General features: G+C 43.6%; 1 protein-coding gene across 1 annotated transcript in view; it reads right to left on the reverse strand.

Annotated features, from left to right (window-relative positions):
- The window catches only part of ITGA9 (integrin subunit alpha 9), a 330,548-nt gene that overhangs the window by 40,116 nt on the left and 271,140 nt on the right, over positions 1-19,292 (reverse strand). The window contains exon 23 of the mRNA XM_046668517.1: positions 18,733-18,840. Coding sequence (XP_046524473.1) covers positions 18,733-18,840 — 108 coding nt within the window. The remainder of the gene's footprint in view (positions 1-18,732; positions 18,841-19,292) is intronic.

Below are 19,292 nucleotides of genomic sequence, written 5' to 3' on the forward strand. Positions count from 1 at the left end.
AGAGCATCCTGGAATGTTGTTTCTGGAAGGCAGCTCCAAGCCCATGCGGTCCTGTGGCCTCAGTTGACAGATAAGGAACCAGAGGCTCCGAGTTCCATGATTTGTCCACAGTCATGTGACTGGTTGTTGGCAGCAAGTAGAACCCAGTGCAGGAATCCTGTGGCACAGATGGCCTTGATGAACTCGATGGACCTGGGCTTCAGCCCTAGCTCTGCCTCCTAACAGCTGTGCCAGTTCAGGTCTCTAGGGCCTCAGTTTCCTCATGTGTAAAATTAGGATGGTAGCCAATGTGGTCACTAAGGTTGTCTTCAGTTGCTAATTCCACTCTTTGAGGACTATCTGTGCATTTTAATTAGAGCGTGGGATCACCTAATCTCCCATTACGTAGATAAGCAATTGCTGACCATCCACCCCCCCCCCCCCACAACTTGGTTTTAACCACCCTCTTTGCTCAAAATCAAGGGAAGTAATGTTTTCTCCTTGCATTGTAGATAATCTAAGCACCACAGTGCTAATGTCCAAAGCTTTGTTTCTTGGCTGGCCAAGGACTCTGTGGCCATTGCCCCCTGCTCATCTCTACCCACTCACTTCCCATCTATTTTCCAAACTATCTGAGTCCAAATGCTTCCCATAACATGGCTGCTTATCTTCTTGGACCTCTGGGAGCTGGATGAGGCCCATGTCTATTGGAATGTGAATGAAAGAACTTTACCAAACACACAAAAGAGGACAAGAGGATGCGGGCCTCAGTGTCAAGGCTTATTTCTGCCAAGGCAGCTATTGAGGGTTTTTTGTTGGTATTTGGCCTCTCCTCCTCCCCATGCCTCAACCCCAAAGAAAACATTGTGCAAGTTGAAACCAAGAGAAGGTGGTGACTTGGGAAACTGTCAGGAGCCCAAGGAGAATGTGGATATCATGTGGTAGAAGAGTCCGGGTCAGCCTCGGTCAGGAGAGGCTTCATGGTCAGAAGCCTCCGAGGTCCCAGGCCTGCCTTAGGATGAAGTGCCCCCTGTACACTCTAGATGGTCTGGCAAAACCTTGCTTCATGAAATACTGGGTTCAAAGTATGCATCAGGGCCGATTCCACAGACGTGATACTGAAAAGGTGAATCCACCCTTCATTTTGAATGTTACCATTCAAAGGAATGTCTAGAGCTTTTACTAAAGACTCTCCAGGCTGTGGGGGTCTGATAAAGGGGTGGAGGAAACAGGGCATTTCCATGTTGCAGCCACAGGAGAGGGGCCTGCACAAGTTACCTCAGAGGTGTTTGCTGACCTAAGATGAGAGAAAGGACACAGGTCTCCCTCAGGGTCCCAGAACGGAGCAGCCCTAACACAGTCCCTGTCCTGGGCCTGAGGACTGGAGGGCCAGAAAAGTCCTCCAATCTCTTTTCTAAGTCTCATATTCCAAGTGTATCACCCTGGAAACCAACTCCAGTTGCTTAAGGCCCCATCTCCATACTGAGTTCAGACATAAATAGGAATAATACCAGCTAACATCAGGTATGATTCTAAGAGCTATGGCATACATTGAATCCTTACAACACTCATGCACAGAAGGTACTGCTATCTGTAGGATGACTATGTAATTTATTGTCCAAACCAGGACATTTCTGAGAGTGAAGTGGGAGAGTCAACCAGCTAGAATAGCAAGACAGAGACATATATCAGGGATGTGCTAGGCAAACTGGGACATCTGGTCTTCTTAATTTTCACCATTTTACAGCTAAGAAAACTGAGCCCCAGAGAGGTTAAGTAACCTGTTATATACCTACAAGCTTTGACTGTGGAAGGAGCACCATCTCCAAAGTCCCCACCAGGAAGCTCCCTGTCCTGCTCCACCTTTCTTGCACGCAGGCTGCATAGCCTTTGCTCCACACACACCCAGTTCATCATCTCATTGCTTGTCCTTTCACAGCCCTCAGAGCAGGGCTCCTATTGTAATTACAAATCTTGTCTACAAATTTCTCCCTTTCCCAGCACGTCAGCCCCTGTCATGATCTGCATTCTTGACTTAAAGGAGGTGGCACTGCAGCTGGATCTTAGAGGACAAAGAAAATCTCAAGAGAGTAAAGAGAGAAGTGGGAAGGTAATTCCAGGCAGAGAGGAACAGCATATGCAAAATCAGGGAGGTACAAACAACAGACTTGAGTCTAGAGAGCCTAGAAATTCAATATGGCTCTAGCATTAGATGAATGCTGGATAGTAGTGGGCAGAAACAAGGCAGGAGAGGTGGGCTTGGACATGGCGGAGGGTCTTGTAGCCCAATCTTAGAGGAAAGGCAGTTATTCAGAAGGCGGATTAACAGGGCTCAAAATTAAGGAACCACTTTCCACCTGAGGAATGCGGTATTACTGATATATTTTTAACAGGCTAAGGCATAGATGGTCCCTTTCTACCAGCATCAGCCCCATTCCTTGACCATACTCCAGCTGGCTGGGTTCCAGGAATGGGAAAGGTCACCAAAGCCTGGCTTGATGTACAAAGTTCACTGCCGTGAATGCAGTACATAGCCAATAAAAGAGAAATGGAAGATCAAATTAGCAGAGGAACAAACTCAATGACGACAGGACTCCCCATAAGCCACGCTTGGAGTCTTCACCAATGTGGGTCTTGAGTGAAGTTTGATCTAAAAACTATGTTTGCTGAATTGTCTTGGATTAAAGACAGTATAGGTTCATTTTTGAATAACATGTGTTTCATGTCTACTCACTTTTATCTGTTAATCATTGACTTTATGTTCTTTGTTACATCCTTGGGCCACTTTCCCATATCAAGTTACAGCAATCACAGCTGATGGCAACTGGGTAAACATGACCTGTCCCCTGACTTACCACCTGCTCCTCTGAATTCACATGCCCCTTGCGTTTGAAAATCTGGAGAACGTTTGAATGCCTTCTTTGCTAATTCAATTACCTACTGCCTACTTGGAACAAGATAAGTCCCCCTTCTGCTGTGGGAGGCTGAACATTTACCACAATGGCTTTGGTGATATTAATTTTAGGACTCCAAGGTTTGAAATAAAAACTATACTCACAAAATGATAGAGAGATAATACGAAGTGGTTAATTAGGCTGATTTAAGAAGTTTACCACTAGAAAGATAAATAAGAGCTCCATATTTTCCATTCAGCAAAAAGTAAACTGTGATAAGCAGTCTTTCACAGGCTTACAGAGTCCTTTACGTTATGCCTTATGTTAAATTATGTTGCTATGATATACTATTGAGTGTTTCTTGGTATTGACCAAAGAACAGTAAAAGATGACAACATTTTAATAATAAATCCTAAGACAAATCCTTTCATGTATCACCATTCACTTCAAGACTTTGTAATAATGAAAATTATTTCAATTAATTCATTTCAAGAATAATGTAACAACAGAAGAGGTGGATGCTCAAAGGCTCCATTTATCTACCCTGATTTTTTCAGTTGCAATGACACTATTTAATGTAAGAGCAGAGAAACAGTGATAGCAATGTTGGGTAGTTCCTTATAGAGGACATGCCTAGCTTTATGCTACTACTGTATTTGAAAGGCTGAGAACACAATTTTTGTGTGAATGCATATCAGTTATAGGTAGGGGTTCTCAAAGTCATCTTTTGGTGGACCCTTCTGAAGTTATGGATTCTTTTGCTTTATGAAAAGGATCCCTTTATTTATCAGTTTAGCAAGTCCTGATTTTCTGATATTTACTTCTGCATGTAGCTAGAGGCTCCAACGTGTTCACAGAAGTAGACAAAATGGAAAAGCACTTCGATTTCTGAAGAAGAAAAGCACTTTGAAGATCGCAGCAATACGAGGTAAGTTCACAGGAGGTTCTAGCTGTGGACAGTCCCTCCTAGCCTCAACCCTCAAACGAAGAGCCATGCTCTCTTTTTGAACTGAAAAGGGTAAAGGAAAGCATATAACAGCTATCCGTGAATAACAGCCGCTGCCAAACCCACAGCGTTGGGGCTGGAGCGGGAGGAGCAATAAGTTTAAGAATGATCCAGTGTCACTCAATTCCTAGAAAGGGAAAGATAGTAACTTTAAAAAGCCTGAGGAGATCATGACTTTAACTCTACTCTAATTGAAAATTATCTTCTAAATAAAAGATTTGCTTCCCCATCCCTTTAAGGCCATCACCCCTGTAAAAAGTTGTATTAGGTGCGAAATGTCAGGGTGTTCCTGAGACCAAAGTTGTAACTGAAAATGAAGGGGCAAAGCCTCAAAAGCAACATTCTGGAGGAAAGGGAGAGCACAATCCATTGTACATTTTTGACCTCTGTATGAGCCCACCATCATTTCATTAAAATTCTCACTTCTTATGATAAAAGCCAATTTTTTTTTCCCCACCAGCTCTAGGGTTTGGCTAAAACAATGGCATTCTCTCCCCACACCCTCTTCCTCTGGGTATGACGGGCCAACATGCTGGAAAGGCATGAGTGCAGCCAGCCAGGCTCCCCTGTAAGACAATTCCTTTACATTCAATCAGAGAATGACGAGTCCCCCAGATGAGGCCCATTTCACAAGCATGGGGATGGCCTTTTACTGGAGTTAAAGTGATGCAGATGGGATGTAGTTTCAGAGACGCAGTGACACAAAAGAATTTCCAGATGCAGGCAGATTCTCTTCAGCAAAAAAGCGAGACATAAATATGTTATCTGAGCACTTGACATGCATGCCAAAAATGTTTTCCTTCCATAGATAATGAAACATTTTGGAAGCAGAAAGGTCTGTTGATTTGGATAATAAATGAGTCAGTAGCCCCATATGGGACACAACACAGTCCTTGGAGTTGTATTGGTTTATTTAAATTCCAGTTCTAGCTCTTGCACCCATCTCTGGTAAAGAACAAAGCTCATGTCCATCTTACGTTAAAGGACAAAGTAGCAGACTTATTCACTGAGTTATCTCTGCATTTATTAGATATAGTCCTCTATTATTATTTTATCAAAAGGTAAATAATCATTTTCCGGATGCCATGTTTCATGCGTAACCATCTGTTTAACCTCTTACACTGCTTGTCTGAGAGTATAGACAGCAGAGCAGTGAAAAGAGAACCCTAAATGTCATTCATTAAGTCTAAAATTTCAGGACTTTCATGGGAGGCCTGAAATGCGCTTTCGGTCGTAAGCGTAGATTGTGGAGGAGGAGTAAGTAAAGTGGGCTCCCTGACAGCAAGGGAGATAATTACTTCCTAGTGTTGGACAACGTGCAGAAAGTTCCTTTTGGTCAGAAGAAACTTGGTGTGTCTGTCAGAAAGGCGTTTTCCTGTTTTTGTGCTTCCGAAGTGTACACAATTAGTCCTCGGCAGGTTAAATGAGAACCATGTGTTTCTTGGCAATGACCGATGAGCTGTTTATCCTCAGCGAGATTTCCTGTTATCGACTTTGGTAACAACCCATCACCCCTGCAATGACAGGGCCCTGTGTCATGCTGCTTTTAAGGAATGAAAAAAAGACTGAGGAAAGTAAACTGCATAATCACCAACTTTTAAGGCCTATTCATGTCAGAGACCAGAAAACCCCAGGCATCCAAGCATCAGCATCCCAGCCTGCCTGCACGCCGCAATGAAGGGTTAATGCTTCCAGATGTCAGAGCAGCCGTGAGCACAAGACCCTCGACTCCTTGATAAGGCCGGCGCCCTCAGTCAGCGGGAAGACAGCCCTGCTGCCTCGCTTCCTTGGCTCTGTCCACATGGGTCAAAGGGCAGCCTCTGAACCACACTGTGCACGCACAGCCCCGGCTGAAGCTTATCCCCGCCTTCCAGACAGTGTGTGTCGAGTGTAAGCTGTGCAGAGAAACACACACACTTTCTCCCTCCAGCCAAAACTAAAATTGACCCAAGAACCCAGGAACGTAACTCTCGCTCCAGAATTCAATCAGCCATCTTCCCCCTTTTAAGTGTTTGCCTTCTGTTGAGGAAAAAATACTGAAGCCAACCTAATCCTGACCCATTTCAGGAACTTGACTATTCAGCTCACATTCAGACATGGGCAGAAAGAAGAAAAAGAAAAAAAAAAAAATGGTTAGAAGCCATTGCTGAGATCAGCAGACTTGGGGTGCGTGTGTGTGTGAAAGAGAGAGAGAGAGAGAACACGTTTTCATAATATCTCTGGCCAAAATTTGTGTTTAAGTTTGCTCTTAGAAGCCTTCATTTCTGATAAGTGATTCAGCTCCTTATTTCAAAGTTTTACCTTCTTACTTACTCCCACATTGAAATTAAGGCAACCTCTGCTGTGGGTTAGGGAAGTTGTGAAAACATCTCTACCTGGGGATTTCAATTCAATGCAAATTTCCCGAGTTCCTAGGACATATGAGGTGCTCATTAGACAGCAGGATGTAGAGGTGTCTAAGGACACAAACCCCATCCTAAGGCAGAAAGAAGTATTTGTGATGGTGATACTAAAAAAGTCAGAGAAGTCCATTCTTTCGTTTATATGAACACATACTACGGTCCAGGCATCAAATGCTGAGGACACACGGAAAACAAGGCGGCCGTGACCTTTACCGTCATGGTGTGTTTAATCTTGTGGAAGAAGACAGACAATCAAAAATAGTAATTTCAGATAGTGGTAAGTGCAATGAACAGAGAAATGGGACAGACAGTTGGTGGGGGTTTGCAACTTTAGCTAAGGGGGTCAGGGAAGACCTCCCTGAAGAGGCAAACTTTGGGCTCAGACCTGCATGATGAGAAGGAGCCAGCCATGCAAAGATCTGGGGGAAGAGTGTTCTTAGCAGAGGCAGGTGCAAAGGCCCTGAGGCACAACTATCTGGAAAGGCATCTGGGAGGGCTTGATGAAAGAGAGGATATGTGAATCAGGTCTTGAGGAGTGACTGGGCTTTCTACAGCCAAGGAAGGGAGAAGCCATTAGCAAGGTCAAGAGGCCTAGGGAAGTGCATGGTGGTAGATCAGCAGCCTTCATGGTCTGGAGTAGCTGGAAGACAAGGTCAGGGGTGAGCTTGGGAGTGGAAGATATTATAGAGCACGGCCTGGAAAGGCAGGTGGGAGGTCATGCAGGGTTTTGGACCACCTGGTTTTGGCCATTAAGATCTCCTCATTGATCTTTTTAGAGAGAACCTCAAGGTGTCTCTGAGAGTTACACAGAAAAATTATTAGGAGTAGAAGTCGGCACCTTTTCCAATGGTAAACCAGGTCTTCCCTGCCTGAGTAATAACTGTTTTTATTTATTTGGAGAATACGGAGAGAGCAAAGAAGATGACCTAGGACAGGAAAAGAGAACTAAAAGACTTGTGATCTTTTCTGGAAGAGAAGAGGGAAGAATGACTAACAGCTCAACCTCTCCATGGAGGGAGCTGTGCAACTGTTTTCCACTTTAGCTCAGAAAAGGTCAGGGAAACTAGAGCATGAAGAATCGAGAATGGTCATAAAAAAGGAGATTAAAGGGGTAGCAGAATGGCTTAACTGGGAGAACTTGCTGGAAACATGGTTCTGTTGTCCTGGGGAGATGTCTCGATTGAATTCTGTCCAGAGGCAGAGACTTGGATCCCATAATTCCTCAAACCCACCCCAGGGCCGTAAACTCTCCTGCTCCTGGAGGGGGTTTTCTTCTGCTTTTTCTTTGCTTTCTTATAACATAAGCTGTATTAATAACAGTTAACACCACATGACACCATTTAAGTCACAGGATATCAAGGAGAAGAATGGACACCACCCAAGGACTTTGCATCCTGGGGGGCAGTGGTGGGGGGGGGGTGTTTCTAAGCCTTGAATTCTCGTTAGCAGGAACCCTCCACCCAGGATGAGTGCTCATTCGGCTCAGGGTAAACCCTCAAATTTCGACGGAAAAAACTGAGACTGAAGGAAGGGGAAGAAAGCAGCATGTGTTTGCCATGGGGGAGAGCAGCAGACATTGAGGGGGGGAAAAAAGTGAGTCGTTCATTTTGCTTTGGGTTATTTGCTGGGCACCTCTAAAGTGCCAGGCCTGGCCTGTATGCAAGTCAAGTCTTGGCCTCCAGCAAGCCTGCTGCAGGAGAGACTTCTTGTTGCGATTATCCTCCAAGCATAACTCAGCCATAAAACCCAGGACTTTTCTCATGTTAAAGGTGCCTTAACCACCATCTGGCTTTAAAAATCCGTGTTACTGTCAACTGCTGTTGCCAGCGAAATAAGTGATTCACTTTGTGGCAGAAGGCTCCCCAGAGTGAGTGCTAATGAGCACACACACAGAGACTCCTGGATGTCCAATCGGGACACCATGAAGGGTCAGCATAGGCGCTGGCATTTCAAAGGAGAGAAACTAACTAGGGCTAAAAGCAAGGAGAAAGAATTCTCAGGAAACACAGACTTGGCAAGGCCTTCAGGTGCAAAGAAGATCACATTACAAACTCCAGAGACAGCTTGGGTCCCCTGACTCTGAATGAAGGTCTCAGTGAGACCTGGCCTGACCACTCTACTTAAAACTACCACCTTTCCCACTGTCAGCCCCTTGCCTTTTTCTCCATAGCATTTACCGTCATGTAATATACAATGTGTTCTACTTATTTATTACTTGTCTCTACAAGGATATAAACTACATGAGGGCTGGAAATTATTATTTTTTGTCCGGTTTGTTCTCCATGGTAACCCAGTGCTTGGCATATGGTGGGTGCAAAATACTTGCTGAAGGAATGAATGTATGGATAAAAAAGTCCTCACAACAGCCTTGTAGGGCAAGGACTGTCATCACCATTTTATAGACGAGGAAAGAGAAGCTTGGAGAGATTTAAGAAACATGCTTTAGACCAGGGCTTCTCAAATATTAATGTGCAAATGAATCACTGGGGATCTTGTCAAAACGCAGATTCTGAGTCAGCAGATGGAGGTGGAGCCTGAGATTCTGAATTTCTACCTTTCTAACTTCCAGGTGATACTAATGCTGCTGGACAGCTATATGTCCAGACAAAGGGATGTCACGAGGCCTTGGACATGGCCGTGCAGTCTAGTGGTTAAGAGCAAACACCACCAACTTAGCCACTTCCCAACTCTGTGACCTCGGCCATCCCTTTGTGCTTCCGTTTCCTCACTAAATTATCATGAAGGTTAAATGAATTTGTCCAGGCAAAGTACTTGGTAGAGTGCCTCATCTGTAGTAAGCTCTAAATAAAATTTTATTATTACTAGTACTTTTCTTAGCCTGAATCTAACAGTTTCCTTTCAGAATCCTAACAGAGTATTATTATTTTCTACTTCATCAAATAGGAAAAGCCTACATTTATGCTGAGAATGATGACAATCCACATCTACTATAAAAAATTAGAAATTTTTGCAGGATATATTTTGAGGCAGGTTCCTCAAAGTGGAATTGTTGGGACTCATATTTTAAATTCTGATAGTTACTATCAAATTGCCTTTCACACCAACAGTATGTGAGAGTGCCTATTTCTCCTCATTTTAACCAACTGTGAATATTAACAGCATCGCTTGACAAGCAGTGGGAGGGTCCGCACCTGGCATCCAAACTAGCAAACCCCAGGCCGCCAAAGCAGAATGTGTGAACTTAACCACTGCGCCACCGGGCTGGCCCCTCATATCTGTTTTGAAAGAATTTTCATATCTGTTTAAAGAATTCCATATCTGTTTTCAAAGTGAGTTTGACCTGCAGCTTCCACTTACGTGTGAGTGCCCACTCTCTATTTCTGGTTTCTGAACCAGGGTTACATTTAGTTTCCTAGAATGAGTTCTTCATCTTTTTCTACTCTCTGGAACTGCTTATATAACACAGAAATTATCTGTTTCATGAAAGCTTGGAGGAACTTGCCTTTAGAGCTATTTGGGTCTGGTTTCAAGGCATAGCTCTTTGACTTTCCTTACATTGTTTTCTAAGGTAATTGGTCTAGTTGGATTTTCCTACCTCATGCATTTCTTTTAGTTTTTTTATATTTGTGGGGATAAAACTGTGAAAAGTATTTAATGTGAAATGAATTAAAAGTATTTAAAAATCTTCTCCATATGAATGTAGTTCTGTTGTCATTTCTCGCGTAGTTTTTGGCATCATCACTTTATTTCTTGATCAAGTTTGCTATAGGTTTATCTATTGGACAAAAAAAAATCCATCTTTTAGTTTTATTGATGTAAAATACTTTTGTTACTGTTACTGTTGTTTTCTATTTCATGACTTCTAATTTATCTTTAATAATAACTTCATTTTACTTTCTTAGAGTTGAGTTTATTTTGTTGTGCCTTTTCTAGCCTTTTCATTTTTTAAAACATTAGAACCTGAGCTAACATCTGTTGCCAATCTTTTTTTCTTTTTCTTCTTCTCCCCAAAGCCCCCCCAGTACATAGTTATACATTCCAGTTGTAGGTCCTTCTGGATCTGCTATGTGGGATGCCACCCCAGCATGGCTTGATGAGCGGTGCCAGGTCCGCACCCAGGATCCGAACTGGCAAAACCTTGGGCCGCCGAAGTGGAGTGTGTGAACCCAACCACTCAGCCACAGGGCCAGCCCCTCTAGCCTTTTTTTTTTTTTTTGATGAGGAAGATTGGCCCTAAGATCTGTGCCAACATTCCTCTATTTTGTATGTGGGATGCCACTACAGCTTGGATCAATGAGCGGTGTGTATGTCTGTGCCCAGGATCCAAACCTGCGACCCCTGGCCACTGAAGGAGAGCGTGCAAACTTAACCCCTATGCTACTAGGCTGGCCCCCTCTAGCTTTTATGTTGTCAATTTAGCTCACTTATTTTCAGTCTTTTTGTTTTCTACATGTAAGTAGAGAGATTTTCCTCTTGTAGGTTTTGTATACATCCCATTGGTTTTGATATGCATAAGCTTTCCTTGTCTTTCATTTCTGGTTTGTTCATCTCTTCCTCTTTGATTTCTTCTTTATCTAAAAAGTTAATTAAAATGGTGTTTAAAAATAACCAAGTAGAGCTGGCCCGGTGGCGCAGTGGTTAAGTTTGCATGTTCGGCTTCTCGGCGCCCTGGGGTTTGCTGGTTCGGATCCCGGGTGTGGACATGGCACTGCTTGGCAAGACATGCTGTAGTAGGCGTCTCACATATAAAGTAGAGGAAGATGGGCATGGATGTTAGCTCAGGGCCAGTCTTCCTCAGCAAAAAGAGGAGGAGTGACAGTAGTTAGCTCACGGCTAATGTTCCTCAAAAATAAAAAAATAAAAAAATAAAAATTACCAAGTAGTTAGGCTTTTGGTTAGTTGTTTGGCTAATGTTTTGTCATTAGCCTCTAGGTTTATTGCATTGTAGTCTGAGGATGTGGTTTGTATTATTCTTTTTAAAATTCTATAGCGATTTTTTCGTGGCCTTATACATGGGTAATTTGTGAATGTTCACATATGTTTGAAAAGAACGTACATTCCCTTATTTATGTACTAGGAACTCTACTAATTGCCCAATATCATTAGTTTCTTCAATCCTCACAATGTGAGGTAGGTACCACTATTAGCTCATTTTACAGATCACGAAAATAAGCTTGGAGAGTTTAGGTAACTTCCTCAAAGTTATCAAAAGCGGGTAAGCAGGGGAGCACTAATGACACCCAGCTATTCTGACTCATTCTGTCTTGCTCTCTATTTAAGACATCCCAATTGCCAGCTGCATTATTCAAATGCTCATTATTTTATGCTTACCTTTGTGATGATTTTTGAGGAACGTGTATTAAATTTTCCTGCAATGATTGTGACGGTGTCAATTTCTCCTTGTATTGTTATCAGGTATTGTTTTCTATGTTTCACAGCTGTGAGGTTGGTTACATAAAAGTTCATTTATATTACAAATTCTCAGTGGACTGTATTTTTAATCATTGTGAAGTATATTTTTTTGCCCTGTTTAATGATTTTTTTTGCTTCGGTTCTGTTTCGTTTGCTATTAACATCGTTATACTTGCTCTCTTTTGGTTAGCACTTGCCTTGTCTTTCTTTGAATGCCTTACATTATGGGTAACTTTTAATTTTCTTCATGAGATCTTTCTTTTAAAATTCTCCTTATTGGTTTTGATTTCCTACATTGTTTTTATTCTTCTAAGCTGCCCTTAAAATTTTTAGTATTAAACTTTTTTATTTTATCAAAATCTTGAGCTAATTGGTACATAAACTCTCCCCCTAAAACAAGACAAGAATTTTGCAATTCCAACTTTCCTGCCTAGTTCTAACTCTTATACTGAGATCATCTGGGATTTTCATTCCAGATTGTTACAAAATAATGGAGTAACAAGTTTAACTGGCTTTTTTTTTTTTTCAGTCCTTTTGCACTACATTTTTGGAAAATCCCTCAAGTTCCCAACCCACTATTTTATTCTTTTATATCCATTCTACTACACAGCTTATATACTGAGGTTTTTAACTTGAATGATCGAAATTCTAAATGTACAAAACTCTAGTTTATTCTGTTTCATGGAAACAACGTCTCTTTGCATCTCTTTGAAGACACCTATCCTGCTTAGTCTAAAATCTTCTGTTTGCCTTGTTATTGCACCCTCTGCTATTAGTTCTTCTTTTGATAGCCATTGGTGCCTCTCTGTCCTGCTGTTGACGCTCCTCATTTAGTGGGTGATTCTTGGTGGTGTGCTCATCATCTGTCTGTTCTGTTGACCGAGTCTGCCTCTGGTGATTGGGGAGTGAGCCACACTCCCAGGAGGGATGTCAAGTACAGTAGAGAGGGAAGCACGTGAGTCTTGGAGTCAAACAGCCCTGGATACAAACCCAGCTCTATGACTTACCAGCTGTGTGATGTTGGGCAAGCATTGAGTCCTCGTTCCTCAACTTGGGATAACGACCTTACCTTACAGAGGTGCTGTGAGAACTAAATTTGACAGCATATGAAAAAGGCTATTAAAGCCACAAGACAGCAGTAAATGGTATTCATTTTTTTGTCAGTTATTCAGAAGAAATTTTTCTTTCTTTAGCCTTTGATTAAATGTGATCGATTTGATGGTCACAACACCACTCTCATTAAGAAGCTTCCCCAGATCATCCTTGGGGAAAACAAGCCAGCCCTCCATTTCTAAGTTTAAGCCTCTGGGTGGTCACTGATCTCTTGGGTGCATCTTTTCTTCTTAGGGATATGGATATCCTTATCACAAATTAATTGAAGTTCCCATATTAACTGACTCATTTTTGCAGAAATTAGATCATGGGCAGCCCTGCCTGGTGAATACATGGAGGGGGGACAAAATTTTATAATTTAGTAAGACATAAGACTTGCCACCAACTTGGATATTCTAATGGATATTGGTATTAATATCATGTTGACATCAATACCCTAATGGCATCCAATGGCAAAGTTATTGATGTCTCCTTGGAAAATTATCCTTCCATCCCACCCAACTTTAATTCCTGGAAATCAGGTCAGTTCTTGAGAATCACTGCCCAAAAGCAAGGGCAGAGCAACCCAGAGAGGTAAATCTTTCAGATGATTTTGCAAGAAGAAGAAAGAATAGGAGGACATTCATTTCACGTCTCTTCTAGGTTAACACTACAGTTCTTTGAAAGACCCAGTACTATCACCTGGAATAAAGCTCCAGGCCTTCACTCTCTGTAAGCCATCATTTATACATTTTTCCTTTCTTGCATATTAACAAGAGCCTCCCCCTGCAGCATTAGAAAGCTGCTCACAGACAGGTTTTCAGTGTCAGCAAGTGAAGCTTGAGTCCTGAGACAAACCTCCCATGAAACTTCACACACTGTGAGTAAAACTTAACTTTGGAGCAGGACCACCACCCAAGTTGCAAAGGCCTTCCCTTCATGAGCCATAAAGCTTGTGACATGTGCCAACTTGGCCCTCTCTTAGACTGGGCTCTGCATAAGGCTCCTCTCTGCAGAAGGACTACAACAAGGTGTAGCCCTTACATTTTCTAGGCCAGTTCCCATCAAGCTGTGTGAGAGAAGCCATATCCTTAGTTGAAAAAGGAACCTTCTCTAAGGAGCAAGTGGCTATGGCTTGCCTCACATGGGCTGTCTGGCTCATAGAAGCCAGACCCTGTGGCAGCATGAAGGTCATCTGCTGGCAACGTCCCAGACATAGGGTTAAACAGCCACTGGTAGCAGGGGGCCTGGCCTTCCCCATTCCTAAGTGAGGAGAAATGAAGGTGCAGGCCCACGAGCACACACAGATGATGTACTCCACCAGGAGTGACTAACTTGCCAACTGTCACAGGAAATGACTGTGGTCCAGTGCCACCTGCCACGGTGCCAGGTATTTATCTCTGTATACTCTGGAGAAAGTGTAGAGAACTGTTACCTCTGCCTATCTGTATAAGAGGCAGGCAGAGAGAGTGGAGAACCAGACACTGCCTCCAACGCACACTTACACACAGTGACCATTCCTTCTGTCTGGAAAGTTGTCCTTTTCACCGGTTCTTCTGGTGAACTCCTACACATCCTCCAAGTCCTGATTTGAAGAGCCTGCTTCCTGAAGCATTTCCTGCCCCCTCCCCAGGGTGGGCTTTGTACCTTTGTATCATCCCCGAGTCTGGGCATACCTCCATTATTACTTTTCTTACATGGTATTGCAATTACATTTTATATATCTGTCTTCTGCCAAGACCGCATTTCTGGGAGTGCTGTGTGACTTATTCCTCTTCTCAGAGCCTGGCACATAATAGCTGCTTGCTCTGCCAGTGTTTGCAGAATAAATCAAGAATGATTTATTATTTGTAATGATTTTATTGTAGATGGACTAGAGAAGTCTGCCATTCTTCCTCCCTCTCTCACTCTCTCTATTATTTTCATGGTTGTTCCAACTTGGCTTCCTGATGGATACTATGTTCACAGTGGTTTGCCCACATTTTTCCTGTGTTGTGGGAAGTCAACGGGTCGGGTAGGAGGCAATGGAAATTGACAGTCTTTCCTCAGACCACCACCATGGCTCTGTTTCTAAATAAAACACAAGCAGAGCAGAGCGGGGCTCAAGACATTTGCTACAAGGAAAGAAGATCATGAATCACAGCTGGAAGTGTAAAGTGGTCACACTTCATTTAGGCTCTCTGTAAAAATCTCTACCATGTAAGCAAAGGCACTCTCCACTCACAGGCAGCTGGATCTCAAGAAACCATTGGAAGAAGAAAAAACACTCTATGGTGAAACCTGGAGGCAGGTCCATCCCGCACAGGGATGCCAGCTGCAGCCCCAGAGACACCTGAATGAATTCTGAACCAACAGTTGGAAAACTGTGCCATAGCTCAGGGCCATAGGTGGGGTGATGGCCCAGGGACCACGGGGCCAGCAAGCCCACCCGCAGCATTCTATACAGCTGATGACCACAGGCACTATGGATAACAAGGGCACCATTACAGGGAGAGAAACAATCTGTGGGTCCCATGGGGTGTGGCGAAGTGTGACAGATGGGCCTTCCCTCAATGCCTGTTATTTGCCTCTGGGCTTCAGTTGGCTTAACAGGTAGTTGGCGCCTGGCTGCTCAGTAGCCTGTCCAAGACTGGGGAATGGTGGTGGCTGAGAGTGGGAGAGGGGAGGGAATGTCATCAGGCCTCAGGGTCACCTCCTGGTGCCACACAAGGAATGAGTGCTGATTTTCCCTAATAGGAGTGAGTTCCACTTGCACCAAGCCATCCAAATCCCCAGAAGGAAAGCCCTGATCTATTCAAAGTCCCCAAAGGCCAAAGTGGAGGATGTCATGGCATTATGAGCCACACCTGACCCAGTGTGAATTCTCAGGCCCTGCTGAGCAAGGGAGGGGCTGAAGCTGGCATCTTTGCTGAGCTGTGGGAGGCCCTTGCTCTCAGCCCTGTGGGCTTTATAGTAGAGGGTGTGCTCCCTATGAAACAAGGGCCTCTGAAACAAAGACCTGGGGACTCTTGCCCCATCACCGCATTGTGTCATGCAACAGCTTTTATGTTTCTAGTCTCATCATCACTCTGGTCTCCAGTGATGACTGCTCATAGGAACACAACACTTCACTACTAGCTTAAAGAGATTTGCCAGCAAATTTGATTTTTCATACCATGAAAATGCTGTAGGCCTCTGACCACAAGCTGGCACATCCAACTGAAGGCTTGGCCATCCTTGAGAATTCGGTTACAAACTTTGTGAAAATTTAAATACAGTTTTGAATATCCAAAGGGTTTGCTTCTGAGAACTCAAAGAACGGAATGCAGCCAGCTCACACCACTTGGGTTTCTGAGGATCCACTCAGCAAAACCAACAGTCAAGCAGTTCCGCAAATCTTCAGGAAAACCGCTTTTAATGCCTTCCAAGCAAGCCAGCTATTTATAAATGCATTCCAAAGTCCTTTCCAGTGGCTTTTCCTTGGTTCAATGATTAGTAAAGAGAAAAAGGGGCGTTCTGAGATACCTTCAGAATCTGAGTGACTTAAATTTCCTGTGTTAGTCAGTAAATAATTTTGTCCACATGGAAAAAATTCTCTCTGCAACACTATAGATGTTTGTGTGAACAACTCTTAGAGCATGCTCCATGAGGAGAACAGTCCTAGACAGTGGGGAAAAGGTGGAGTAGTTAGTATGATTAATAATATTTACGTGGATAGACAGGACCATGTGTGATTCAGTAACCTCATGCTGAGTTCAAACCATAGTATGCTGTTGGTACAGAACACTGGGGGCTTTTCTTTTGCTGTTTCAGCAGAGCTCACACACATGGGCACTTTATGGAACACGAATGGAATATCATGAAGGATGGAAATGATTGAGCAGGCAACTCAGGAGGGCTGACCCATTCTACGTTCAACATTTCACATGGTCCAGGTTTTCAGCCCACATGACCCAAGAGGACAGCAATGCCAGAAACCATTATCGCCATCACATAATGCTTTCTGGGCTTCCTATGGGCAGCATCCTCTTCAATTGTGGGCTCAGATATGTCACATGCTGTGGGCCTTTCTGCCCCAGTTTTCAAGCTATCAACGGAGAGATGTCCGTATGTCTGGTTAGCTGTTCCTCATGTGCCCATATAAGGAGCAATGATTCCATGACACTCTCAACATGGACTGCATGTGCTCTCCTTGTGTGCTGACTCTCCTGAGCTTCACGCACTCATCCTTCCCAGGAGGAATGGCCCTCACACCCAGCCGCTCTAGACTCAAGGCTCTCTGAGGCAATTTTTATCAGTATAAAACTTTTCCTAAATTCACGTAGAAAGAGAAAACAACTCTGTTTTATGCTATGGATTTTTTTTCTTTCAGTCCAAATATATTTACTGAACGTATATTATATGCCAAACATTGCCTAGGCTGTAGAGATAGAGAACAGCAGTGAGCAAACAGATAGAAATCCCTGTCCTTATATTGTAGCGGGACAGGAGGAGACAGATAAATGGGTCCAATAACAAGAAAATATGTCAGTTGGATGAGGGTGATGGTGAAATATGAGCAGGAAAAGGGGATGAGGAGTGCTGGGACAGAGGCTGGTCAGGGAAGGTCTCACCGAGAAGGTGATAATTGAGCAAGCACCTGAAGGAGGTGAGGGAGGAGGTCATGTGGTTATCTGGGGGAAGGGAGTCCTGGGTAGAAGCAAGATCGAGTGCAAATTTCTGGAAGTGGGAGAGTGTCTGCTGTGCTCTAGGACAAGCAAGGAGGGAGTGTGGCTGGAGTAGAAAGAGTGGAGAAGAGGAGGAGGAGATGAGGTCAGAGAGTGACAGGAGACAGACTATGAGGCCAGCTGAGGTGCTAGAAGAATATGGGGGGTGGATAAGCCACTGGAGGATTTTGAGCAGAGGAGTGACATGACCTGACTTGCATTTCGGAAGGTTTGCTCTGCTGCTGGATCAAGAACAGACTGCAGAGGGGCCAGGGTAGAAGCAGGGACACCAGTGAGGGGGCTACTGCAATAGCCTGGATGACAGATAATGCTGCCTTGGACCAGGGTGCTGGCAGTGGAGGGGTAAAAACTGGCAACATTCTGATTTGTTGTGAAGGTGGAGACATTAGGTTTTCTGATGGATTGGATGCGAAGTACGGGAAAAAGAGAGGAGTCAAGGACGACCCAAGGTTTTTGATTTGAGCAACTGTAAGGACTCAGAAGCCATTTGCTGAGATGGGGAAGGGCATGAGAAAACAGGTTTGGAAAGGTACCACTGAGAGTTCAGTTTTTGGTAAGACTGAGATTCCTGTTAGGCATCCCAGGTAGAGATAGCCTGAAGGTAGTTGACTATCAAAGCCTGGAATTCATGGGAGACATCTGGGCTGGAGAGAAATACCTGGTGTCATCAGCACAGACTGAATATAAAGCCTTGAGTGTGGGTAAGATCTCTGAGATTGAGCACTAAAAAAAGGAGACCCTAGGCTCTGTAGAAGTTGGGGAGATGAGGAGAAAAGCCGGAGGGAAAGGAGAAACCGAGTGAATGTGATGTCCTAGAAGCCAAGGAGAACGTCTCAAGGAAGGGGGTGGGCATGATCATAGGCTAGTTATCAAGCTTCTCTTGAGACAAAATCATCTACAATTGACTTAGAATCAAGTAGAGTTGCATGTTCTGCATATAAACTTGAGTTTCAACCTACACTTGTATCGCATGAATTAATCCTTCATCCCTCAGGGCATTAGTGGCCCTTTGAGAATCTTTATGATGCTGCGGATCTTCCCCGCAGAAAAGTGCATTCAGATGCACACAAAACGGCAGACAGTTGCTGGGGGTTCCCGAAACCAGTCTGTCTATCCCAGAAGTCAGGTTCATAACCAAACCTTGCCCACCTCCAAAGAGCTCTTCTTATGGCATTTACCAAACTGTCTCAATGTAGAAATTCAGTTGTTGCAGGTCTCCTGCTTCTCCAGATATGTTTCCAAAGGTTAGAATGATCTAAACTTTCTAAACAAGAACTCACCACCATCTCCTGGACGTGAAACATCTCTGCACCTCCAGATGACAGTCGATTGGGGAAAGAGATGCTAACAGATGACCCAGGAAGGGTGCTTGGCCCAGTGTTATAGACCTGTGGGTGTGAGAGACACACAGCAAGTTTTAATAAAATACAGATCTTCATTTCATGTCATGCAATATATACTCTAAAATTCTTTGAAGTGATACACAGAGACTCTAGGACTTGGGGTCTAGAAGGTTATGACTTGAAGTAAAGTGAAATATCAAATGATAAAAGATTTTAATGAAAAAGAATCCTTCTAATATGCATTTTAAAAATCCCAAACTTTCAAATTACCTTATTCTCTTTTAGCATTTTTTTGTCTCCTTCCTGCTAAAAATTATGTTTCTTTTTACATATCTAGAAATTTACTCATAGACTACTATACTTGGTGGGAATTCAGACAATCGAGTCTAGTGGTTCTCAAACTTTAGCATATAGCAGAATACCCAGACATGCTTGCTAAAACACAGACTGGGGGAGGGTCATGCCCAGAGTGTCTGAAGTAGGAGGTCTGGTGGTAG

This window comes from Equus quagga, chromosome 1 (assembly GCF_021613505.1).
Source record: "Equus quagga isolate Etosha38 chromosome 1, UCLA_HA_Equagga_1.0, whole genome shotgun sequence".
Classification (NCBI taxonomy): Eukaryota; Metazoa; Chordata; class Mammalia; order Perissodactyla; family Equidae; genus Equus; species Equus quagga.